General features: G+C 43.7%; 2 protein-coding genes and 1 non-coding gene across 6 annotated transcripts in view; all 3 read right to left on the reverse strand.

Moving 5' to 3' along the window:
• Positions 1-7,012: 7,012 nt before the first annotated feature.
• LOC124018099 (40S ribosomal protein S17-like) lies at positions 7,013-14,121 on the reverse strand. The gene is made up of 5 exons (XM_046333373.1): positions 14,101-14,121; positions 13,144-13,295; positions 11,212-11,317; positions 10,706-10,771; positions 7,013-7,339 (listed from the first exon to the last, which is right to left on the reverse strand). The coding sequence occupies exons 1-5, from the start codon at positions 14,101-14,103 to the stop codon at positions 7,262-7,264; spliced, it is 405 nt and encodes a 134-aa protein (XP_046189329.1). The 5' UTR covers positions 14,104-14,121; the 3' UTR covers positions 7,013-7,261.
• LOC124018116 lies at positions 10,863-10,990 on the reverse strand. Its single transcript, XR_006835573.1, has one exon. It is a non-coding gene; the product is annotated as a small nucleolar RNA SNORA71 (small nucleolar RNA).
• A 977-nt stretch (positions 14,122-15,098) lies between the features above and the next one.
• The window catches only part of LOC124018098 (casein kinase I), a 43,126-nt gene continuing 31,984 nt past the window's right edge, over positions 15,099-26,240 (reverse strand). Inside the window, exons 11-14 of one of the 4 annotated variants that reach the window (XM_046333368.1) lie at positions 25,397-25,504; positions 22,334-22,440; positions 21,060-21,083; positions 15,099-19,328 (exon numbers count right to left, since the gene is read on the reverse strand). In XM_046333368.1, the coding sequence (XP_046189324.1) occupies positions 19,274-19,328; positions 21,060-21,083; positions 22,334-22,440; positions 25,397-25,504 (294 nt within the window). In that variant the 3' untranslated portion in view covers positions 15,099-19,273. The remainder of the gene's footprint in view (positions 19,329-21,059; positions 21,084-22,333; positions 22,441-25,396; positions 25,505-26,240) is intronic. The other 3 variants (XM_046333370.1, XM_046333369.1, XM_046333371.1) reach the window with 3 other exon arrangements.

Genomic DNA, 26,240 nt, shown 5'->3' on the forward strand with positions numbered 1-26,240 from the left:
ATAATTTAATAACCAACGTTTTGACAGACTAGTAGTCTTCATCAGGTACCACAATGATTGCCTTAAGTTTAGTCTTATCAACGTAAGCTAAATGGATGTCAGTGGTTGATTTCAGTTCATGCAAGTAGAAAAACATGACCCACCGTACTTGTAGAGAAACGCCAATGCCGTAGCTAAACGGTCTCACTGCCATACAGTACACTATTTTATTGTCCTGGGCTAATGTTTGCGCGCTTAACTTCCATTCATGGGCAACGTTCGCTAGTTAACATTAGCCTTCTACATCTAGCTTCATATTGAATTTACAATCCTCATGCAGGGGTGCAACAATTAATGAATTAATGGTAGGATCAGAATCACTGTTTATAATCATTGGCATGTACGGAGGAGAATTAAGTAAAACCACAAGCCCCATCTAATCCATGGCTAATTTAGAAAATTGTCAATTTTTAGCTAGCTAGCCACTGGAACACTTTTTCCATTTATTAAATACATCAATTTACATTATACAAATCAGAACACAGGTATTAATGGTAAAATACTAAACATACAAAAAATACATAATAAAAAACCATTTGCACTAATCTTTAGATTAAGGAAAATGTTATTTACTAGGGTTAATGTTTTAATAAGTTAAATTCAATCAAAGTGTTATTTTGGAATTTTTGTATAAGATTTGGCCGCAAAAAAAAATAATAATTTCAATGGTCTTATTGCAATAGTAACATATATCCTTCATTTCAAAAACATGGGTAATAAGTATTTTGCAAGGTTTTCCTAAAATTCTGACAAATTTACATTCAAAGAACAAGTGAGACAGATTCTCACCTTTTTCATAGAATACGCAGATCAATAGCCACATGTGGATGTCATAGAATTACATGGATAGATATTAGTTAAAATTTTAAACTGACCTTAACCTTTTTTGGTATGCAATATTTGTAAGGCCTTAACCATGCATTTTTCCAGACAATGTAAGGAATAAGCATGTTCCAGACATTCTCCTCTCGGTGTAAGTTGGTTTTGTGAATGAAGATTTTCATATTTATTGCAACAAGATTTCTCAAGTAAGCCTACGCCTTCCAATCTGAGTTCTGGATAAACTTTGATCATTACCAAAGCTAAGATGAGTTTTCATTAGTGTAGTTAGACCACTGGGAACGGCATTGATCACAGAAATAAACTCTCTGAAAGGTATTGGAAACTCTTTCAATGTTATAAATAGTTCATATGTGAGTATTACCCCTGTTGCAGAAACGTCAAGAACAAAGGCAATATTCCTGTCATGTCAGCTGGGGTAGAACAATGACTTACAGTTATGTCTGAATTATTCCACAAGAGCTTAACTTGGGGAAAAATTGTGCGGGAAACATTTTCCAGGCCATTAAAGCTTGTTGGTGAAACCTATCCAATTTTAGAGGGTCATTTTTCAGGAATATAATTACATTTCAGTAAAAATTGAAGACAACCCAACTTATTAAACACATTATTTGGAATGAAATACCATATTCAATCAGTATTGATCACATCTTTTCCACCAGTTATCTTGAAAGTGTTTGTCAACAGTCCAACACTTCCAGACCTCCTTCAGCTCTTTTATTAGAAAGGACTGACATCTTTTAGTTTGAGACTCAAGTCAAAGGTCTTGTTTATCTTTACAAGTAGCAGGATTTACAAATAAAGTATAGAAAGATCTTAGCCAATTATTAAATATATTTCATTTTAGAAGAGAAATTAGTGTTTAAGTGTGTTTTTGACAGATTTATTCCTAAATATTTAACACAACATATTTTCTATTTCTTTATCATCAGAGTCAAACATAAGATTTCACATTTAGAAACATTGAGTTTTAATCCTGATGCAATAGAAAATGCAGTTAGAGCTTTAAGGACATGGGAGACCTGGTCTTTGTCTCTTAAGAAAAGAGTAGTATCAGCCAGTTGGGAAATTTTGATTTCTTTGTTAAGGGTTAAGCCATATAAATTTGCATTATTCAGAATATCTAGAGATAAAGTTCCACAACCAAAATGAATAAAAATTGCGAAATTGGGCATCCCTGTCATAGACTTAAGTTGATATGGAATCTTTTGGAACTATTAAGGTTTACTAACTATCTTTGTAAACATGCAAATGACTTTGATAACATTTTTGGATTCTGTGAAAATTTTAAGTGATCTAAAGAGATTCATGTTCAATTGTGTCAAAGGCTTTACAGAAGTCCCAAAAAATATTACATCTGAATAATCTATAAGTTCCAAGGCTAAACGAATGTTAGAGCTTTTGTGACGGCCCTTCATAAATCCTGTTTGAGTCTCATAATGGTATCTATTCCTTTAATCGTTTGGCATAAACCAGAGCAATCAATTTGTAATCAATATTTAATACAGTAATTGTTCTCAAATTGTCAATAAGAGAAGGGTCTTCATCGGGCTTCGGAATCAATGAAATAAGGCCCTGTTTCATAGTGGAGACCATTTCCCCACTTTTGATGCATTCTTGAAACATTACAAATCAGTTATTCTAGTAACTCAAACTGTCTATGGAATTCAACTGTCAGGCCATCAGGGCCAGTTGATTTCAACTATCAGGCCATCAGGGCCAGGTGATTTCAACTATCAGGCCATCAGGGCCAGGTGATTTCAACTATCAGGCCATCAGGGCCAGTTGATTTCAACTATCAGGCCATCAGGGCCAGTTGATTTCAACTATCAGGCCATCAGGGCCAGTTGATTTCAACTATCAGGCCATCAGGGCCAGGTGCTTTCAACTATCAGGCCATCAGGGCCAGTTGATTTCAACTATCAGGCCATCAGGGCCAGGTGATTTCAACTATCAGGCCATCGGGGCCAGGTGATTTCAACTATCAGGCCATCAGGGCCAGGTGATTTCAACTATCAGGCCATCAGGGCCAGTTGATTTCAACTATCAGGCCATCGGGGCCAGGTGATTTCAACTATCAGGCCATCAGGGCCAGGTGATTTCAACTATCAGGCCATCGGGGCCAGGTGATTTCAACTATCAGGCCATCAGGGCCAGGTGATTTCAACTATCAGGCCATCGGGGCCAGGTGATTTCAACTATCAGGCCATCAGGGCCAGGTGATTTCAACTATCAGGCCATCGGGGCCAGTTGATTTCAACTATCAGGCCATCGGGGCCAGGTGATTTCAACTATCAGGCCATCGGGGCCAGGTGATTTCAACTATCAGGCCATCAGGGCCAGGTGATTTCAACTATCAGGCCATCAGGGCCAGTTGATTTCAACTATCAGGCCATCGGGGCCAGGTGATTTCAACTATCAGGCCATCGGGGCCAGGTGATTTCAACTATCAGGCCATCGGGGCCAGTTGATTTCAACTATCAGGCCATCGGGGCCAGGTGATTTCAACTATCAGGCCATCGGGGCCAGGTGATTTCAACTATCAGGCCATCAGGGCCAGGTGTTTCAACTATCAGGCCATCAGGGCCAGTTGATTTCAACTATCAGGCCATCGGGGCCAGGTGATTTCAACTATCAGGCCATGAGTTGATTTCAACTATCAGGCCATCGGGGCCAGTTGATTTCAACTATCAGGCCATCGGGGCCAGGTGATTTCAACTATCAGGCCATCAGGGCCAGGTGATTTCAACTATCAGGCCATCAGGGCCAGGTGATTTCAACTATCAGGCCATCGGGGCCAGGTGATTTCAACTATCAGGCCATCGGGGCCAGGTGATTTCAACTATCAGGCCATCGGGGCCAGGTGATTTCAACTATCAGGCCATCGGGGTCAGGTGATTTCCCTTTTTTCATTGAATTCAGAGCCTTTAATTTCTCCAATTGACACAGGTGAATCACAAACTGAGTGGAAATTATCCTCAATTACAGGGACACAATTCTGAATGTTCTGAATATTGTAATGGGATCTTGCACAAAACATTGTTAATTTTGAGTGCAGTTATATATTTTCTCTTGTTTCTCTATTCAAGTGCTAACCCTAACCCTTTGCCATCTCTCAAACCCCTAGCATTCAGACTTACAATATTGAGTGAGTTGAAAACAAACTATTTAATTGAAAAGAGAAACACAAATGACATAACAGAAGTAGTAACGTGAACAATAAAACAGTGAACCTTGAGGATGCTTTCTCCTGTGAGATATTCAGCCTCCTGTGAACTGAAGGAAAATGATGAAACAGAGAGCAAAGATCCATTTTTGGGGAAGCCTGGCATCACTTGGTATCCATGACTACACAAGAGCTGTGTCTGGTTTTGGAGCTTTCCATTGAGGCCTAAGTGTTACATTGGTAGTCTCAGACCAGTCTTTTGCCTTATGAGCGGTCTTTCATGTGCCTTTTTCTCAGGAGTGACTTGTCTGGCCACTCTCCCATCAAGCACAGATTGGTCAAGTGCTGTAGACGTTCTCCCATCTCAGCCAAGGAACTCTGTAGTGTTGTTGTTGGTTACCTCACTGACCAAGATCCTCCTTGCTCGATTGCTCAGTTTGGTCGGACGGCTAGGCAGTCTGAGTAGTTCTGTTTTTTTAAATTTTCCAATTATGGAGTACACTGCTCTTGGAAACTTTCAACACAAGAAATTGTTTTATACCTTTCCCCAGATATGACTCATCACAATTCTCTCAGATCTAGGGACAGTTCCTTGTACTTCATGGTAGTTTCTGCTCTGACATGCACTGTCAACTGTGGGACCTTATACTTGTACAGACAGGTGTTACTTTATAAATCATGTCAAAACAATTGCATTGGCTACAGATGGACTCCAATCAAGTTGTAGAAACAGCTCAACTAGGATCAAAGGAAATTGGATGCTCAATTTGGAGTGTCATCGTAAAGGGGTGTGAATACTTACATAAATGTGAAAATATTTCTAAAGACATGTTTTCACTGTCATTATTAGTTAGTGTGTAGATGGACGAGGGGAAACACTTTAAATTCAGGCTGTAACAACGTGGATGAAGTCTGAAGGCACATCCTCTTCTAGATAATGAGATGGATCCTCTGAGGGTGTTTTAACAGTCCTCTTCAGAGGACTGAGATCGGTTCTTTTAAAGTCAACTCTTGAGGGGGATTTTTTGGGGAAAATAGCTGTTCTCTATTCACACTGCCCCTGACTTTGAATGACTCAACTCTTTTGCCAGTTCACTTTATTTTTTTTAGGTCAGTCCTCTTTGCATTCACATTGCTATGTTTAGAGAGGAACATTCACTCAATGCACTCGGTTTATACAAAGTGCAGGACAAGTCATTCCATCAGAACGTGTTATCGGACAGCTATATATATATATATATAAACCTACTTATATGTTGCAAGCTAATAGATTGCATTGAGTTAAGATGCAACAATTGTAATCAGAAGATACTATTAACATTGGCAACAATAAATAGAATAACTGCAGATTCAATAATGCTGTAATTGGGTGTACAATTTTCAATCTAGGCTACTGCCCCTTTAAGTGCCTGAATTGATTTCATTCCCTAAGTTCTGATTCTCACCAAATATGTTGTCTTCTCACACTATTCAAACCCAACAATCTTATCAGCTTATGAAGCTCTCAGCCTATAGATCAAATATTCAAACCATTTTGGGACAACAGTTCTGTGTGTGAGGGGTTATGGCAGGGGAAGCAGTAGTCTAGTGGGAGGGGTTATGGCAGGGGAAACAGTAGTCTAGTGGGTGGGGTTATGGCAGGGGAAGCAGTAGTCTAGTGGGTGAGGTTATGGCAGGGGAAGCAGTAGTCTAGTGGGTGGGGTTATGGCAGGGGAAACAGTAGTCTAGTGGGTGGGGTTATGGCAGGGGAAGCAGTAGTCTAGTGGGTGGGGTTATGGCAGGGGAAGCAGTTGTCTAGTGGGTGGGGTTATGGCAGGGGAAGCAGTAGTCTAGTGGGTGGGGTTATGGCAGGGGAAGCAGTAGTCTAGTGGGTGGGGTTATGGCAGGGGAAGCAGTAGTCTAGTGGGAGGGGTTATGGCAGGGGAAGCAGTAGTCTAGTGGGTGGGGTTATGGCAGGGGAAGCAGTAGTCTAGTGGGTGGGTTATGGCAGGGGAAGCAGTAGTCTAGTGGGTGGGGTTATGGCAGGGGAAGCAGTAGTCTAGTGGGTGGGGTTATGGCAGGGGAAGCAGTAGTCTAGTGGGTGGGGTTATGGCAGGGGAAGCAGTAGTCTAGTGGGTGGGGTTATGGCAGGGGAAGCAGTAGTCTAGTGGGTGGGGTTATGGCAGGGGAAGCAGTAGTCTAGTGGGTGGGGTTATGGCAGGGGAAGCAGTAGTCTAGTGGGTGGTGCGTGAATAATGACAAGCCAACCTGGGGAGCTTTGTGTTCACATTGCCCTAATTAAGGGAACTGGACTGAGGAATTCAAGTGAACCGAACTCGAGATGGTCTCAGTTCGGGTTCACTTTTGAGAGGTCTAAGTTCCTTTGACTTGTTCACACTGGACAAAAAATGAAGGGAACCGGTGGAGTTCAAACTGTCTGAAAGGGACCCAGTGTGAAAACACCTTTAGACAATATTGAGATGGAGGCAGGCTGTGTGATTGTTTTAGCCTGGGATTCAATCCGATCACAGGTAATAGACATTACAGCTTTAAAGGTAATTTATCCACGGTAAACGCTGCATAGGTCAGTTCAATGGGAAATTGCCTGTAAAAGATGCAACGTCTATTACCCACAATCGGATTGCATCTTGACCCTGGGCTGTAATTCAATCAGATCCGCTTTAGCCGACATCCACATAGCGGTTGTTGTGTCGGAAGTGGAACAGCTTTAGAGCTGTCAAATCCACAAACGGACATTGCTATCGGCCGGTATGGAGTCAAATGAAGAGAAATCCCATGCAGCTCGATAATCTATACATCCCAATTTTGTCAATGTGAGCATAATTATTTCTATATATCCTACACTTTCTCGTTCTGAACTTAACGCTAGTGGGGCGAAGCTGCTCAATGATTTGACGGCTCCAACACACTTCTTCCTCCTGACCACTTTATTTGTATTATATTTGAGTCATTTAACAGACACTTATCCTGAGTGCATAATGATTTAATTTCCTTTTTCATACTAGTCCTGTGTGGGAATCAAACCCACAACCCTGGCATGGCAAGCACCATGCTCTACCAACTGAGCCACAAGGGAGATCTGCTATTGTTGGTTAACATTTGATGTGATTGAATCCCAGGCTTCGAGTAAGATAATGTGTGATTGTGACCTTGCAAAAGAGACCGCTACAGTGTTTCCTTTCCACTTGTCTTTATTGACAGCGATATGAAACGTGTCTAGACTCCCCTGGGTGTTTTGAAGTTCATTCCAACGGTAGGCTGGGTGACCTGCAGGTTCGACAGGTTGCCGAAGTCCTAACAGAGGAAAGATTTCAGATTTAGTCAAACAATTCCTCACCTAGCTTTAACGAGCATTACATTCTGAGGTCCATCATAGGAAGATAACACTGACTGTGCCCAGCAAAGAGGGGAAAGCTTTCCAGTGTCCTACTTGTCCTCAGTATTGGGAAAGCTACCAATTACTTGGCAGCAGAAGTAGTTGAGCAACAGTAATACAGAGCAATAATGTGATCAACACTACCAGAGAAACAGTGCTTAACTAAAGTAGCTCACCACATCAAAACTAGTGTGAAAAATTATCATATCTAAATCTGATAGACACATTTCTATTGGCCACGGACGATATTGTGAAATCTCCCTTGTAGTGGTTTTAACACAGCAGGAAAAGTACAGAGCTACAGTCTTTAGGTCAGAAGCGACTTATTAACGTTCCAATGCTGCACTAATCCCTATGACCAGCCCAGTGTGTGTGTTTACATTCTGCTCTGTTGTGTGTGTGTTTACATTCTGCTCTGGTATGTCCAGTGTGTGTGTGTTTACATTCTGCTCTGTTGTGTGTGTGTTTACATTCTGCTCTGGTATGTCCAGTGTGTGTGTATTTACATTCTGCTCTGTTGTGTGTGTGTTTACATTCTGCTCTGGTATGCCCAGTGTGTGTGTTTTCATTCTGCTCTGTTATGTCCAGTGTGTGTGTGTTTACATTCTGCTCTGTTATGTCCAGTGTGTGTGTTTACATTCTGCTCTGGTATGCCCAGTGTGTGTGTTTTCATTCTGCTCTGTTATGTCCAGTGTGTGTGTGTTTTCATTCTGCTCTGTTATGTCCAGTGTGTGTGTGTTTACATTCTGCTCTGTTATGTCCAGTGTGTGTTTACATTCTGCTCTGTTATGTCCAGTGTGTGTTTACATTCTGCTCTGGTATGCCCAGTGTGTGTGTTTTCATTCTGCTCTGTTATGTCCAGTGTGTGTGTGTTTACATTCTGCTCTGGTATGCCCAGTGTGTGTGTTTTCATTCTGCTCTGTTATGTCCAGTGTGTGTTTACATTCTGCTCTGTTATGTCCAGTGTGTGTTTACATTCTGCTCTGTTATGCCCAGTGTGTGTTTACATTCTGCTCTGTTATGCCCAGTGTGTGTTTACATTCTGCTCTGTTGTGTGTGTGTGTTTACATTCTGCTCTGTTATGTCCAGTGTGTGTGTGTGTTTACATTCTGCTCTGTTATGCCCAGTGTGTGTTTACATTCTGCTCTGTTATGTCCAGTGTGTGTGTGTTTACATTCTGCTCTGTTGTGTGTGTTTACATTCTGCTCTGTTATGTCCAGTGTGTGTGTGTTTACATTCTGCTCTGTTATGTCCAGTGTGTGTGTGTTTACATTCTGCTCTGTTATGTCCAGTGTGTGTGTGTTTACATTCTGCTCTGTTGTGTGTGTTTACATTCTGCTCTGTTATGTGTGTGTGTTTACATTCTGCTCTGTTGTGTGTGTGTGTTTACATTCTGCTCTGTTATGCCCAGTGTGTGTTTACATTCTGTGTGTTTACATTCTGCTCTGTTATGTCCAGTGTGTGTTTACATTCTGCTCTGTTATGTCCAGTGTGTGTGTGTTTACATTCTGCTCTGTTGTGTGTGTTTACATTCTGCTCTGTTATGCCCAGTGTGTGTTTTTCATTCTGCTCTGTTATGTGTGTGTGTTTACATTCTGCTCTGTTGTCCAGTGTGTGTGTTTTCATTCTGCTCTGTTATGTGTGTGTGTTTACATTCTGCTCTGTTATGTCCAGTGTGTGTTTACATTCTGCTCTGTTATGTCCAGTGTGTGTGTTTTCATTCTGCTTGTTACATTCTTCTGCTCTGTTATGTCCAGTGTGTGTTTACATTCTGCTCTGTTATGTCCAGTGTGTGTTTACATTCTGCTCTGTTATGTCCAGTGTGTGTTTACATTCTGCTCTGTTATGTCCAGTGTGTGTGTGTTTATTCATTCTGCTTGTTATGTCCAGTGCATGTGTGTTTTTACATTCTGCTCTGTTATGTCCAGTGTGTGTGTGTTTACATTCTGCTCTGTTGTGTGTGTTTACATTCTGCTCTGTTATGTCCAGTGTGTGTGTGTTTACATTCTGCTCTGTTATGTCCAGTGTGTGTGTGTTTACATTCTGCTCTGTTATGTCCAGTGTGTGTGTGTTTACATTCTGCTCTGTTGTGTGTGTTTACATTCTGCTCTGTTATGTGTGTGTGTTTACATTCTGCTCTGTTGTGTGTGTGTGTTTACATTCTGCTCTGTTATGCCCAGTGTGTGTTTACATTCTGCTCTGTTATGTCCAGTGTGTGTTTACATTCTGCTCTGTTATGTCCAGTGTGTGTTTACATTCTGCTCTGTTATGTCCAGTGTGTGTGTGTTTACATTCTGCTCTGTTGTGTGTGTTTACATTCTGCTCTGTTATGCCCAGTGTGTGTGTTTTCATTCTGCTCTGTTATGTCCAGTGTGTGTTTACATTCTGCTCTGGTATGCCCAGTGTGTGTGTTTTCATTCTGCTCTGTTATGTCCAGTGTGTGTTTACATTCTGCTCTGTTATGTCCAGTGTGTGTTTACATTCTGCTCTGTTATGTCCAGTGTGTGTGTTTTCATTCTGCTCTGTTATGTCCAGTGTGTGTTTACATTCTGCTCTGTTATGTCCAGTGTGTGTTTACATTCTGCTCTGTTATGTCCAGTGTGTGTTTACATTCTGCTCTGTTATGTCCAGTGTGTGTGTGTTTACATTCTGCTCTGTTATGCCCAGTGTGTGTTTACATTCTGCTCTGTTATGCCCAGTGTGTGTTTACATTCTGCTCTGTTGTGTGTGTGTTTACATTCTGCTCTGGTATGTCCAGTGTGTGTGTTTTCATTCTGCTCTGTTATGTCCAGTGTGTGTGTGTTTACATTCTGCTCTGGTATGCCCAGTGTGTGTGTTTTCATTCTGCTCTGTTATGTCCAGTGTGTGTGTGTGTGTTTACATTCTGCTCTGTTATGTCCAGTGTGTGTGTGTTTACATTCTGCTCTGTTATGTCCAGTGTGTGTGTGTGTGTTTACATTCTGCTCTGGTATGCCCAGTGTGTGTGTTTTCATTCTGCTCTGTTATGTCCAGTGTGTGTGTGTGTGTTTACATTCTGCTCTGGTATGCCCAGTGTGTGTGTTTTCATTCTGCTCTGTTATGTCCAGTGTGTGTGTGTTTACATTCTGCTCTGTTATGTCCAGTGTGTGTGTTTACATTCTGTCCAGTGTGAGATAGGAGGCTACATCGTTGCTGGATGAGGTCAGAGTACTCAATCCACAAGCACGTCCTAACAAGAAAACATCACGTTTAGACTAAGACTGTAGGTAGGCAGTGAGATCTGAGAAGTGAGGTTTTGAACATACCAACAGCTTCAGCATCTCCTTGGTGTCGGGATCCACCTCGATGATCTCCTGGTCCAGAGCAGACACCTAAAGACACAAACAAAGACCATCAGCTTTACAGTGGATCTCATAGGAACCTATCAGGAGCCAGTGTTCTCAAGATAGACCCGAGCATGAGTGTCTGAAAGATACAGGGTTTGAGAGGGATAGACGGCCCAACAAACACAGGGAAAATCTGTCAGTTCCATCTTCCTGCATTATCAATGACCTGGCAACAACCATGCCACAGCCACTTTCGATACAGGTAGGCACCAAATTACAACCTTATAGATATCACAATCAGCAAGGACATTTCTCAAGTTATCTGAAGCAAGATGAGGGACCAAACTGCAAGGTAAATCTGGAGGCTAACGAGGCTACCATAGAATGTTGTAATGTCATGTTAATGCATCGTAACGCAGAAACTTCAATGTCCCAACTCTCTAAATGCACGGCTTGGAGGTAAACCACCGAGGAACCCCACTGACCTCTGGGACATAGTTGTCCCTCCTCTCCCTCTCCTCCTCCTGCAGCTTGATGGAGATGCCTCTGACGGGGCCCCTCTGGATACGCTTCATCAGATGGGTCACATACCTAGGGAGGTGACACGCATGGGAGAATTACAGACCATACAAAAGGGGCATTTTACACAGACGATAGTGAGATTTGGGCTCATATATGACTCTATTTATGCGTAGGAATACTTGGGAAAAGATTTCCAAAATAAAAAAAAATCGGAGCTGATTTCCTGGTGATTTTACAGCCTGTTATGTCCAACAATGACAGAGATAAGCACTTGAGGGTGTACTGTACACAGATGGGTAATTAGAACAGAACAGTATAGAGTAGACAGAGGTCAGTAAACTAGCGCATGGATTTAGGGCATCTTTTTATTTGACCTTTATTTAACAATGCAAGTCAGTTAAGAACAAATTCTTATTTACAATGACGGTCTACCAAAAGACAAAAAAGGGATGGGGGCTAGGATTAAAAATAAATTAAAATATAGGACAAAACACACATCACGACAAGAGACAACACAACACTACATAAAGAGAGACCTAAGACGACAACACAGCTTAATTCCTGGCCTTGAAAACAATACATCTGACTCTAATAATCCCTTAATCATAGTTTGACGAGTGACATAACTAAGACCGAGTCCGTAAAACAACCCGAACATGTTTCATGATGTTTGATTAGACAGGGAGGCCTTGCAGTGGTTTACTGACATTGTATCAATCAGCTTTGAAAATGATCTGATGTGAAAAAGACCAATTAGTGGCAAAAAAAAGATCAGAATTGGGTTGCCCAAGTGGGCACCAACAGACACTACAATTTCAGCGTCTCTTTCCAATCCCTTTTATAGGTAAGTGGCAAAGATCACCGACTATGGTCAACAACCACTAGGTCTACACCTACAGCACAGGGACAGTTCTCAAGCAGATGAGGAATGAGGCACAGGGTCTCATGTTCCCAAGACAACCTCTCACCCCAGAAGCAGGCTGGGTCAATTTGAGAAAACAAACAAAACAATGCCACAAACACTCAGATAATCAGAATAAGACTTCAATCAGAAAGGCTTTTACCTACTTGTATATTTGCAACAAGAAAAAAGCCAATTTCTGCATGACGGCTCAGGAAGCAAATAACCTACATTGGGATCAGACAATTATTAAATGTGCAACAAGCCCAATATTGAAACACCACTTGTCTACAGTCAGACCAAATATCTCCGACTTCGAAATGGAGACTAGAGGTCAACTATCACTGAGAATGAAGTGAGCACAAGTGTTCAACTATTGAGCCAATACTAGTCCTTTAAATAATAGGATTACACTTATAACAACTTAAACCACTGAACAACAGATGTGCACAAACATACAGGAACACAACACATCTATTACAGAGTTCTTCAAAGCAGTTCACAACAAGTATATTATGATTAAGATATCCATGCAGGAACTGAATCCACAGCCTTTCAACCTTGACATTACCAGCGTCACGCTCCAGCTCCAACCAACTGAACCAAGAATAGCAGCTTACTCTTTATTTACATTATTCTGTCTTTAAGACAAAGCAAAAAAGCCCCTGATTTAACACAGGAATGTTAGACATGGAGCTAAGAAGCCTGCAGTGGTTCAGCAACACAAGCTCCTTGAGGCGACAAAATAGCAAGCCTTCATTTGGTCAGACTGACACCCTTCTAAAAGTACTGAGCGTAGCCGTACTGCACTGGCCTGGTTATGGATATGCCACAGACGCTGGAACTGTGCTGGAAACTACAATGTGTTAAGAAAATATCTGAGCAAGCACAGTACGATTTGGGTCAGCAGGATCATGTGACAGAGGTATTAAGTGGTTATTGGGTGGTCTGAGGCCTGAAAGTGACCCAAGCTTGTATTGGAGCATTCACTCACCCAGAGATCTTGTTGCGCAGCTTCTTGCTGGGGATGATGGCTATCTCCTCACATACCCTCTTGTTGACATGGAAGTCACTGCCCAGCCGGGTGTAGTACTTCTCAATGATGACCCTGGCGGCCTTTTTTACAGTCTTGGTCCTGACTCGTCCCTGTTGGGAAGACCATCAGCTTATTAACGGCAGAATCACACCAGTTTCTTGAGACAATACCTCTAAATTGCATATCTGTAACTACTACACATCATTACTGCAATTATTCATGTTCACTTGGAATTGTTTCAACCTGACAACTGGTAGCTTAATGCAAACTAGCCCAGCAAAGCACAAATACAGGAACAATACTCAACAGAATTTGCATAGCTAGTTAGCTAGATGCATAGTGCCAACTGTTTCTTCTGGACAGCAGACAGCTAGCAAGAACTCCTTGAGTGACAAGTAACTGAATTTGACATCAACCAACATTAATTCCTGGCTGGCTAGCAGACCACCACAAGACCACTTACATAAAATAACTTTAGTTAATAATTACACGGGTATGGATGGCAAAATAGCTAGCTAAGCAGCTAGTTAGCTAATAACATTTCTAGCTAAAACAATCTTAGCTATATCCAGCTAACTCATTCTTACCAGACGCGAGGGACAGATTGACTACGTACTACACGGGTCGTAAACACAACTCGCCAGCTAGTTGATATAGTGGTGCCGCTTGCTAGCAGACCAGTGACTAGATTGAAAGATCTTGTGCTAGCTACTGGCAAGCTAGCTTGCTACATTCACAAGCTAGGGAAGCTACACAATAAACTGGTAAATAAAATGCAACAAATCACAAATAAATATCTGTGAAAATATGTCGTATTTTAATTAACATTTGATATGCTTGTAGACGTGTCTGGAACTGATAAGAGACAAGGATTGAAACAGATTGTGATGTATTCAACTTTGTTAAATTACCCACCATGTTGGCTTGGGCTGGCGGAAAAGAACTGGGGAACTTGTGACCGGAAGTTTATCTACGAAGCAGGAAGAAAATGGTGCAGACATTTGTTTTTGTAGCTTTGCAACACTGCCCGCTACTGGTTGTCTACATTTGACATACAAAAACATTTTGTGCATTGAATTTGATACAAAATGTACCGATCCAGTCCACTTCGTAGTACAATAGGCTCCCGAGTGGCGCAGTGGTCTAAGGCACGGCATCTCAGTGCTAGAGGTGTTTCTACAAAACCCTGTTTCGATTCCGGGCAGTATCACAACCGGCCGTTATCAGTCCCAAAGCACAATTGGCGGCGCACGCACCAATTGGCACAGCGTCGTCCGTGTTAGGAGAGGGTTTGGCAGCGGTAGGACGTCATTGTAAAATAATTATTTGTTCTTAACCGACTTGCCTAGTTAAATCAAATTTGTTTTAATGGAATTTAAGATTCACCGAGTGTAACAATGTATATTCTTACTGGTCTGGAAGTAGTAGGCTGGCTATACATTATGTTCAACGTTTTGTCAACACTTAATAATTACGTGAATCACATGTTTTCTCAGGTTTAGGCCTACATAGCATGACATTGCAGGAACTGTATTAAATTATACAGCTTAGTAGTAATGTATGATCAAGGGTACGGCCCACGAAACCTTGAAAGCTGAAGCAGTGCAGCTGCAACCTTGCAGGGAAAAGTCACAGGGAGATTCAATTGTGAGTCCTCTCTCCTCAAACCCCATTGGAGAAAGTCGGAGGGGATGAACCTCTGGCTCGCTCTCATTCAATAGGTTTTAGAGGAGACGAGAGGATGTAAGGAGTACGCAATTGAGATTCTCCCATAGGTTGAAAGTGACCTGAGAAGATGTGACCATAAAATTATTATTTTCTATGGGTAACATGCTTTCTCAGCAATTCTAAGATGGCTCATTATAATGTAATGTGACACTGTACTGGAAAAAAACACACCCATACTCACAAGAAAAGGTTAAGAGAGATTTTTTTATTAAACAAAACAAAAAAAAGGGTGCAAACTTGTGTTTCCCCTTTAAAGGGTGGAGGGAATAAAAAGTGAATTTGTAAGGATACATGTGACACGTCTCACACGGATCCCTAGGAAAATAGGCCTTTCAGATAAAGTCTGGTCATTTATCTTTCTGTACTTAAAATTAAATGATAATAAAAAGAAAGAAATCAAAAGATGGGTCCTTCATTCATGAAGCCCTTAACCTACGTTAAACCATTCAAATAGATTTGAAGTAACATTCATATTTCAACACAATATTCATAATACAGTTGTAGGATTCATTTCTTAAATCATAGGTTTGAAAATAAATTGCCAGAGCAAGAGTAGGGGGATAAACTTGTGGTACTGTACAATTCTACTTTCCACAGTTTGAAAGAAAAAACGTCTTTATATTCTTTAACAGAATCCAACTGACAAAAACAAAAAATATATAAATGGTGAACTCTGTAAAACCTAAAATAATTAAAACATTGCAGTCATGTGTCACACCCAACTTCTCTCCCAGACATATACAACCAACCCAAGACAACTCTACAGTACAACGACAGGAAGAAAGTGCCAGAGAAACCTCCCCTCCCCCCAAAAACGACTCACCATCTCTTTCCATTCATCCTCCTCCACGCTGCTATAAGGATTTACATGCCATTTGGACATGCAGGAAATAAGATGGTGAATAACACAAGACAAGTCAATTGAAAGCAATGAGGTCTGACTGACAGGCAAGGTGTAGTACTGTATAAGCAATGACACCTGAAATTGGAATGTGCTCTGGGTAGGACTTATCAAGCCAATGGGAGGACTTTGTAGAGCTCCATTATGCCCAGAGAGAATAACTTTGTACGGGTGGCTTAGCTTCATACATCCACCTCAGGGAGCCTTGCCATTAAAACAGGCAGACATCTGCTCCAGATAAGCCATGCAAATACACACTATAGCAAATATTCCTCATTCTAGACAGGCTGTGGAAAGGCTTGAGGAAACTAGAATGCACATATCAATGTAGTATTCATGTTTATCAGCTGGAAAGCCAAAATTGCAGGAAGGAAATGAATTTCAACAGTGATACAACACCTGCATTAAGACCACTGTTAACAGTAGGATACAGATACATCAAAGTATACAAGTGACGTTCCACTCCAAAATAAAATGGTCCACTGAAATGGAAATGTACGCTTGAGGAGTTAATTAAAACAATTATTCATTGAAAAGTGGTTCAATAATTATGGTATTACTCTCAGCCACCTTAAGAACACAATATAGACTTTAAATCGCTAGCTCCAAACCACAACGTTCACTTTCAACATTACAGATGGGCGAAACAAATATATAAAAAAGGGCAGTGGGACACGAGGTGGAATTCCATCAGAGTTCTAGTTGACATTTTCCTGGCACAGGTGACGGCGGCAGATAGGATGGCATTAGGAACAGAAGGGACCATTCAAGGCATTTCTCTAAATGTCTGTCTCACTAGATTCAACAATACCTTACACTTTCAAAGTGAACTGGTATGTCACAGTGTAACTGTAATGGCTAGTCTACTGTGGGTCAACTAAAAGTAGTGCTTCTTAAAACATCCTCAGGAGATAGCCAGAGGATGTACATTATTGTTCCAGCCCTGCACTAACACACAATGACTCCAATATTCAAGGAGTTAGTGATTGGCTGAATGAGGTGTTAGCGCTGGGCTACAACACCCCACCCCCCACCCCGAGAACAGACTGAGCAACACTGGATTGAAGTCCTGACAGAAAATCATTCATACACCCAGCAGGTGGAGCCATTCTGCTGACATGCTTGACATGAACCCCCGACCCTGTTGTGCAGCAGCGACTGATGTCCCTGAACAACAGAATGCCAATCCAACCCTAGGCTAAACCACCAGAGACATCCAACAGAGGCAAGCTAGACAGCAATGCCAAACCCCTCCCTCAAAACACCCATTCAAGAGGCACTATGAGGAATATCCGTCATTCAAAAACACCCTTTCCTCACCAGTTATTCCCTCAGACATCTCAGAGGAATACCATACTGACCTATAAAACGTAAAAGACAACAGAAGAAGTCTAATAGATGTATCATATTCGAGTACTCTCAACACAATAACTTACACCTCAGAGGAATGAGCTCAAGTCACAATGGTGAAAAAATAATAATATATATATATACAATATCATTATGCACATACAAGCATGCCTGCTCATAGAGGTCTGTAGAGCCGGTTGGCATCCCCTCAGGCATTGTGCCTCCATATGGGACGACCAACCTGGGTTATGTTCAGCAGGGAGAAAAACATTTCCAAAACGAGAGGTACTACCTGACCTTGTACAATAACACAGCTTATTGATTACAGTTGCAAAACGTTTGGCAACAGTGTGCCCTACTGAACATAACCATGGTCACTAGGACATCAGTATCCAACACCCCACCAGGAGGCGACATCACATCATACATTAATGTCTAGGGTGTGTATGACTGTGTGGGTTTACATATGTCATGGCACAGGGGTTAAACAAGGAGGGGGTTTAAAAACAGAATTGGTTAAGTGTATTGTTAGAACAGACCTAGCACACAAGGCCACTACAATTAAGTATTTTTAGCACATCCATCAACACAGTACGGGGAAAGCAAGGTCTTCGGTCAATAACAGTGGGTCAACAAATGTAGTGCAGTCAAAAGTCTAGCTTTTTGTCCCCCTCTGTCCGTTTCTCATACTTCATGGCTATTTGAAAGAGAAAAATACATTTGCTCACATTTTAAATTCACATTAGCTATATATTTAACAAAAAATCTACATAATTACATAAAATCCAAAAGTCACTCCTATGGAATTAATGCTGTGAAGAGGATAGGCATGGTGACATTGTCGACGTCCAGTTTGTTTGTTCAAGGCAATCCTCCATGACACTTGCAAGGAAAAACAAAAAGTGATATTGAAAAAAACACCATATAGACAGATTTTTTTTACCAGGTACTTCTTAATATCCTTTTGAGGCAATCCCATGTTTTCCATTTGGGACTGGGCATTTGGGATCAATCATCATTAATGGTCTCACAGATTATGCTTTGCAGCACAGGGCAAATACACTGGAAACAGAGGGGCAGAAAATGTGAAAGAGCATTCCCTCAACAACACAGAAGAGGAGATCATTCTAGGAGACCAGGGGCTTACACAGTGTGTTGCAGTGTTATTAACATTGCAGATAGAGATTGAACCCACAAAGCTGACATGGCACTGAATTTTACATGACAGTTCACTGACAAACATCCAAATTAACCCTAAAAGTGTTGCCCCTAGTCAACATTATTTCTGAACCACCCATTGTATAGATACTGTACCACCAGTGAGGAACTGAACTCCACATAGGGTGGTATGTTAGGTCATTACATTAAGCAGGGACCATAGATATCCTCTCAGTATGGAGAGCCTGGCCTCCTGCGTCACCCTCTCCTGGCTCTGTGGGGTGCTGGTTTGGTTAAGGCATTGGACAGTAGCAGTAAAGAGGACACTCAAGCCACCAGATCCCTCTCTTCTCTCCTTAGCGTGCAGTGTGAAGTAAAGCCCACTCGGTTGCTACCATGTGGACATTGTTACGCTGAAGTCCAAAGCGTTTATTGACGTGTACCAGTTCCAACTGATATTGGTCCATTATTTACATGTAGTCAGTCAGTAGCCAACAAGCTTTCCTCTCCCAGGACTTGTCCCATCTACTAAATTCTCCCATAGACATTTAACTTCCCGCCCATACATTCAGTGTGAGTTTATGAAAGAGCAGGAGGCTGACAGACCGTCTGTTGTGTTCCCATTGTCCAGCCCATCAATCAAGCTTAAACTAATTGCAAAAGCCAAGATCCCAATCCCGGCAACAACGGGGCCCGCCAAATACTCCCAAGCATCGTGGAGGAAAAACGACTCAATTCAAAAAGGAATTCCCATCAACAGACAGCCACACTTGTTTGGGTGTGTGTGTGTGTGTGTGTGTGTGCGCACGCACATCGCCTCTCATCACTCTCCCGTGGTCTTCTTCGTTGGTCTGAATGGGACTTAATTGATTTTCTCGATTAAGAACCTTATCGAGCAAGACTTCTGAGCGATCTAGGGCAAGACTTTGAGCGATCTAGGCGTGCTGCTGATCATTTGTGTCGCAGGGTGTTCTTCTTCCGTTTTCTTTTGAAGAAGCAACAGCACCTTTAGATGGGGAGAGAGACTGGTTAGAGGCAAGCCAACACCGGATACTATGACTGGGTCATGTCCATTAGGCACCAAATGGAAGAAAACAGACCAAAGCAGTGATGGGTCTAACATAAACTTGTCCAAAACGTTGTTTTAAAACGTGCCCTAATGAACACCACCCTGGTAAACTGTTAAAGTGAGAAGTAATTTAACTTCAACATCTAGAGGACAAGAGGAGAAATGTGTTAGACAATAGCTGTGTTTACACAGGCAGCCCAATTCTGATCTTTTGCCCAATTATTGGCAAAATATCTGATCTGACTGGTCAAAAGACCAATTAGTGGCAAAAGATCAGAATTGAGCTGCCTGTGTAAAGGCAGCCAATGACCATCAGTGTACACAGATTATACTGGCCTCAAGGGTTAGCAACGATAGCCTGGTCCCATGCCTGTATGTGCAACAATAGCCAGGTCCCAAGCCTGTATGTGTCGTCTTCTGACTACCCTTGCCATGCCTGTATGTGCTGTCTTCTGACTAGCCTTGCCATGCCTGTATGTGCTGTCTTCTGACTAGCCTTGCCATGCCTGTATGTGCTGTCTTCTGACTAGCCTTGCCATGCCTGTATGTGCTGTCTTCTGACTAGCCTTGCCATGCCTGAATGGAACACTGGAAATGGCATCGCTAGACAGAGGAACTGACCTGAAGCCAGGTTACAAGAACATAGATGAGTGGATGGATGCCATGAAATGTTAATGTGTTAGATCTGTTCCTTCTAACCAACATCAGAACATCTCTAGGAGTAGAATCAACATGAAGAGACTGACTCGGGGCATTAGAAGAAATAAGAACTACGGTGATGGTAGAGGAAAAACACATTATTGCCAAGATCCCTGACAGAGTCAAAACAGTTCTAAGAAGAACCTACAGGGGGCGTCTGAGGTAAAAGGACAAGTGTGTTTAGTACAGTGGTGTGATTAACAACAGTGGTGGAGACACAGAGCACAGGACAGAGTGAGCCTAATGAGATGATTATTACAGCATGCAGTGAGTGGCCATAGGTCAGCCACAGCTCTCCAAACAACACAGTGACTGGCTACAAAGAAAAAACATGGATATCTTTTTAAAAGGCACAGCGTTGAGATGAACCCTAAGGAAGTCATTTGCTATTCTCAGGTGCCCTGTCAGTAGGTTTTAGTAGATATTAAAAAGGTGCCCTGCTAGCTAGTAGGTATTAGTAAATATTTAAGGTGCCCTGCTAGCTAGTAGGTTTTAGTAAATATTTAAGGTGCCCAGCAAGCTAGTAGTTCTAGTAAATATTTAAGGTGCCCTGCTAGCTAGTAGGTTTTAGTCGATATTTAAGGCTGCCTCCATAACAGAAAACAAGGAATGACAGCATTTCCAAATATATATACTTTTTAAAAGAGAGTACTCAATAGCCTATATTCAAGTCAATGTATGAAAAGTACAGTTTTATTTAAAGAATGATATCATTAGATATGACCTAACCCATACAGCTGATCTGTAGCATCACTATCAGTGAGAAGATAGACTGCCTGAAAATGATTTAATAACCCACTGGCCTATATCAGTAGTGGATATATGGATCACTCTCTTTAAGCTGTTTTTCACAGTATAAGAGCAGGGTCCCTTCACAGTGTGTACTAGTCAACTACACTAGCAGCCTAGGCTGGTCCACTCCCTGTCCTGTCCCATGGGTATGGTATGGACTAGGAGAGAGGGACTCACCACAGGTTGAGCATTTTCACGCAGCTACAGAGAAGAAAGAGTGTAGAGAGAAAAGACAGATTAATACAGCAGTTGATGGGACAGACCATGCCACACACACACACACACACACACACACTTGGACACAGGGGGCAGGGTTCAAAAGGTTGAAGACTCAATGGCTCCAATTCTTAGGTTCTAGAGCAACCTACACCGGTTTAGTTCTAACGAGTTCAAAGGACACTATTCAACTGATGTACAACCTCACTCTACTTCAACATACTGTATCACGGACGCTCATTACCACAAGCAAGACTTCCAAAATCCTTTCGTAACGGATGTAGAAAGGATTACCAGAGAGCGAGGGAGGGAAGGAGAGAAACAAGAGAAAAACAGAGCTTTACGCCTCATTGCTATGGAAACCCTGTTGTCACATTAATTGAACTGTCTTCTGGGGCACTGGCTTTCAACGCAGTGGGATCCTATCAAAGAGGAAGTCTATTGATGACGGGAAAATCAAAGGGCCAGCGGAAAACATAGCAAAAGGGAATATGAATGAACAAGTGGGAGACAAACCAATCACCTAACAATTTGAAAACATATTTTATAAAGCCCTTTATGTCAGCAATGCCAAAGAGCAAGCAATGCAGATGCACGGTGGCTAGGAAAAACTCCCTAGAAAGGCAGGAACCTAGGAAGAAACCTACAGAGGAACCAGGCTGGGGGACAACAGACACTGGTGGATAAGATTATATTATATCGAAGGACAAAACACTCAATGTTGGCATTCACTATGCTGGGTATGTTACAGGTATTTCATTCACCAAAAGATGTCAGTAGGTCCATCTAATTTTGGGTAATCCTAGAGATGATATTGCATGATATGCACTGAGTTTTGATATGCTCATTGCATTCTATGAGTTTTCATTTGTTCTTCTCTTGCTGCACTGAGCTTGTGAGAAGTGAGAGGATATCTGATGGGGGGGGTAAAGCAGCAGTCTCAACCTTACCAAGACAAAGGATTGTAATAGGGACACAGGCTTAAAAAGTACACAACCAGGAAGCCACACACACAGAGAGAAAGAGAGAAAAAGAGAGAGAGAGAGAGCTAGAGAGAGAGAGAGAGAGAGAGAGAGAGAGAGCTAGAGAGAGAGAGAGAATGAGAGCTAGAGAGAGAGATGAGGAGGAGGATGAGAGGTAAAGCAGAGGGAGTAGGAGATCGAGAGAGATGGAGGAGGAGAGGTGAAGCAGAGGGAGTAAAGTTGGAGAGAGATGAGGGGTGAGCTGATACATACTTGGCCTCATCCACCACCTCCACCTCAGCCTGGACTGTGATTGGTGCGTTGGAGTGTGTTGCCAGAGGGTCATCGGCATTCAGCTCCCCATTGGTTGAACTGACCACCTGTGGCACACGGAGGGGGTTGATTCAGATGGAGTCAATGACCGTTTCCACAACTTCACCGCTCAAAAACAGTGCCAGTCCATGACGCACGCACACGATGTATATTGCAAGTAATACCATCTATTGTGTTCTGTATCAAAACCGTATTTATTGAAATATTATCAAGCTTTGTCAAGCAGTTTTAGCTTTTCACATTTTAAATAAACAAACAAATAAATAAACTTTTCAATCTTAAATTAACCTCTCCAAATATTTATCAAGAGGTGTGAGTAAAATGTGAGGCATAAAGTAGACCACCAGCCATTAAATCACACTATACTGAAGCCCTAAAACGCAGGGGCGTTATTTGATGAAGATTTACTTATTTAATCAAAAACATGCATTGCTAAACCAAGTCAACACAACCTGCATCCTTATCACTGCACCAAACACAACAAGGATCAATCTGGTTGTATAATGTCAGTTCGTCATGGTTATTAGGTTATTTAGTCATTTCATCTGAGCTCCTAGAGTGTGGCTCTCCTTATCTTTTTCAAGTGTTCTACTCCTCCAGTCAGCCAGCCAGCGCCTCACCTAATAAACAGGTGTTCTACTCCGCCAGCCAGCGCCTCACCCAATAAACAGGTGGTCTACTCCGCCAGCCAGCGCCTCACCCAATAAACAGGTGGTCTACTCCGCCAGCCAGCCAGCCAGCCAGCGCCTCACCCAATAAACAGGTGGTCTACTCCCAGCCAGCCAGCCAGCCAGCCAGCCAGCGCCTCACCCAATAAACAGGTGGTCTACTCCGCCAGCCAGCCAGCCAGCCAGCCAGCCAGCAGCCTCAGCCAGCCAGCCAGCCAGCGCCTCACCCAATAAACAGGTGGTCTACTCCGCCAGCCAGCCAGCCAGCCAGCGCCTCACCCAATAAACAGGTGGTCTACTCCCAGCCAGCCAGCCAGCCAGCCAGCCAGCCAGCGCCTCACCCAATAAACAGGTGGTCTACTCCGCCAGCCAGCCAGCCAGCGCCTCACCCAATAAACAGGTGGTCTACTCCCAGCCAGCCAGCCAGCCAGCCAGCCAGCCCACCCAATAAACAGGTGGTCTACTCCGCCAGCCAGCCAGCCAGCCAGCGCCTCACCCAATAAACAGGTGGTCTACTCCGCCAGCCAGCCAGCCAGCCAGCCAGCCAGCCAGCCTCACCCAATAAACAGGTGGTCTACTCCGCCAGCCAGCCAGCCAGCCAGCGCCTCACCCAATAAACAGGTGGTCTACTCCGCCAGCCAGCCAGCCAGCCAGCGCCTCACCCAATAAACAGGTGGTCTACTCCGCCAGCCAGCCAGCGCCTCACCCAATAAACAGGTGGTCTACTCCGCCCGCCAGCCAGCCAGCCAGCCAGCGCCTCACCCAATACAGGTGGTCTACTCCGCCCGCCAGCCAGCCAGCCAGCGCCTCACCCAATATACAGGTGGTCTACTCCGCCAGCCAGCCAGCGCCTCACCCAATAAACAGGTGGTCTACTCCGCCAGCCAGCCAGCGCCTCACCCAATAAACAGGTGGTCTACTCCGCCAGCCAGCCAGCGCCTCACCCAATAAACAGGTGGTCTACCAGCCAGCCAGCCAGCCAGCCAGCCAGCCAGCGCACCCAATAAACAGGTGGTCTACTCCGCAGCCAGCCAGCGCCTCACCCAATAAACAGGTGGTCTACTCCGCTAGCCAGCCAGCGCCTCACCCAATAAACAGGTGGTCTACTCCGCTAGCCAGCCAGCGCCTCACCCAATAAACAGGTGGTCTACTCCGCTAGCCAGCCAGCGCCTCACCCAATAAACAGGTGGTCTACTCCGCTAGCCAGCCAGCGCCTCACCCAATAAACAGGTGGTCTACTCCGCTAGCCAGCCAGCGCCTCACCCAATAAACAGGTGGTCTACTCCGCCAGCCAGCCACCCAATAAACAGGTGGTCTACAGCCAGCCAGCGCCTCACCCAATAAACAGGTGGTCTACTCCGCTAGCCAGCCAGCGCCTCACCCAATAAACAGGTGGTCTACTCCGCTAGCCAGCCAGCGCCTCACCCAATAAACAGGTGGTCTACTCCGCTAGCCAGCCAGCGCCTCACCCAATAAACAGGTGGTCTACTCCGCTAGCCAGCCAGCGCCTCACCCAATAAACAGGTGGTCTACTCCGCTAGCCAGCCAGCGCCTCACCCAATAAACAGGTGGTCTACTCCGCTAGCCAGCCAGCGCCTCACCCAATAAACAGGTGGTCTACTCCGCTAGCCAGCCAGCGCCTCACCCAATAAACAGGTGGTCTAGCCAGCGCCTCCGCTAGCCAGCCAGCGCCTCACCCAATAAACAGGTGGTCTAAACAGCCACCCAAACAGGTGGTCTACTCCGCTAGCCAGCCAGCGCCTCACCCAATAAACAGGTGGTCTACTCCGCTAGCCAGCCAGCGCCTCACCCAATAAACAGGTGGTCTACTCCGCTAGCCAGCCAGCGGTCTACTCACCCCTCATAAACAGGTGGTCTACTCCGCTAGCCAGCCAGCGCCTCACCCAATAAACAGGTGGTCTACTCCGCTAGCCAGCCAGCGCCTCACCCAATAAACAGGTGGTCTACTCCGCTAGCCAGCCAGCGCCTCACCCAATAAACAGGTGGTCTACTCCGCTAGCCAGCACCTCACCTAATAAACAAGTGGTCTACTCCGCTAGCCAGCAGATTAGTTTGTCATAACCAGTCGTCACCTGTTTCGAAGCTTGTCTTCCTAAAAACACAGGGAAAGAAGACCAAGGGCTATCAGCTGTAGGACGAAAGATGTGTGAGCACACACACACACCAAATCTCTAACTCTGTCACACACACCTCCACACTCAACATATGCCATGGACATACTTGTGGTGGACCCCGGCACACCATGTGAGGAAACGGGGTGGAGGGGGAAGTGGACAACGGACTGATGGGTCAACGTGGAGTTGTAGTAGTGTACCTGCACTGAGCCCCCGTGCCTGTCCGATGCCAGGTGGGAGGCCATGTAGGAGGAGTTTGTCCGACTGGGCTGCACTTCCCATGCTCCCCTCCGGTCAGAAGCTGCCGTCTGCTCAGGGAGTTGTGGTGGTGATGGAAGGGAAAGGGAGTGAGGGTGGGATGGGTCGTTGCGAGGTTGGGTGGAATGGGTGGGGGCGGGGTTTAAGTGTGTGTGGGGGCGTGGCCAGGTGTCATGCAAAGCAGCACGAGAAAGGAAAGGGAAAAAAAGCAGAGATGAATAAAAAAGGCGAAGCAGGAAACTGCATTAGTGACCGAGGGCCGGATACTAACTTGGCGCTACGCACATTCCACTCAAACTTTTGCTTCAATCTCCCCCACTGAAATCAATGGGTGCTCTACACAAAACTAAGTTACAGTAAGGCGTGAGCTTCACAAGTTGGGATTTGGCCCTGAGTGAACCAGTCATCACACGACAGAATAAACAGGGCAGTTGACTACATAAAGGATTCAATCAACGGGACTGTAATACATGAATACAGTGGCAAGAAAGTATGTGAAACCTTTGGAATTATCTGGATTTCTGCATAAATTGGTCTTTTTTTTTTGATCGGATCACCTAAGTCACCACAGACAAACACAGTCTGCTTAAACTAATAACACTCAAATTATTGTATTTTTCTTGTCTATATTGAATACATAATTTAAACATTCACAGTGTGGGTTGGAAAAGGTATGTGAACCCCTAGGCTAATGACTACTTCAAAATTGAGATGCTGTGGCATGACCTCAAAAGAGCGGTTCACACCAGTCATCCCAAGAATATTGCTGATCTGAAACAGTTTTGT

Source organism: Oncorhynchus gorbuscha, unplaced genomic scaffold (genome assembly GCF_021184085.1).
Source record: "Oncorhynchus gorbuscha isolate QuinsamMale2020 ecotype Even-year unplaced genomic scaffold, OgorEven_v1.0 Un_scaffold_390, whole genome shotgun sequence".
In the NCBI taxonomy this organism is placed as follows: domain Eukaryota; kingdom Metazoa; phylum Chordata; class Actinopteri; order Salmoniformes; family Salmonidae; genus Oncorhynchus; species Oncorhynchus gorbuscha.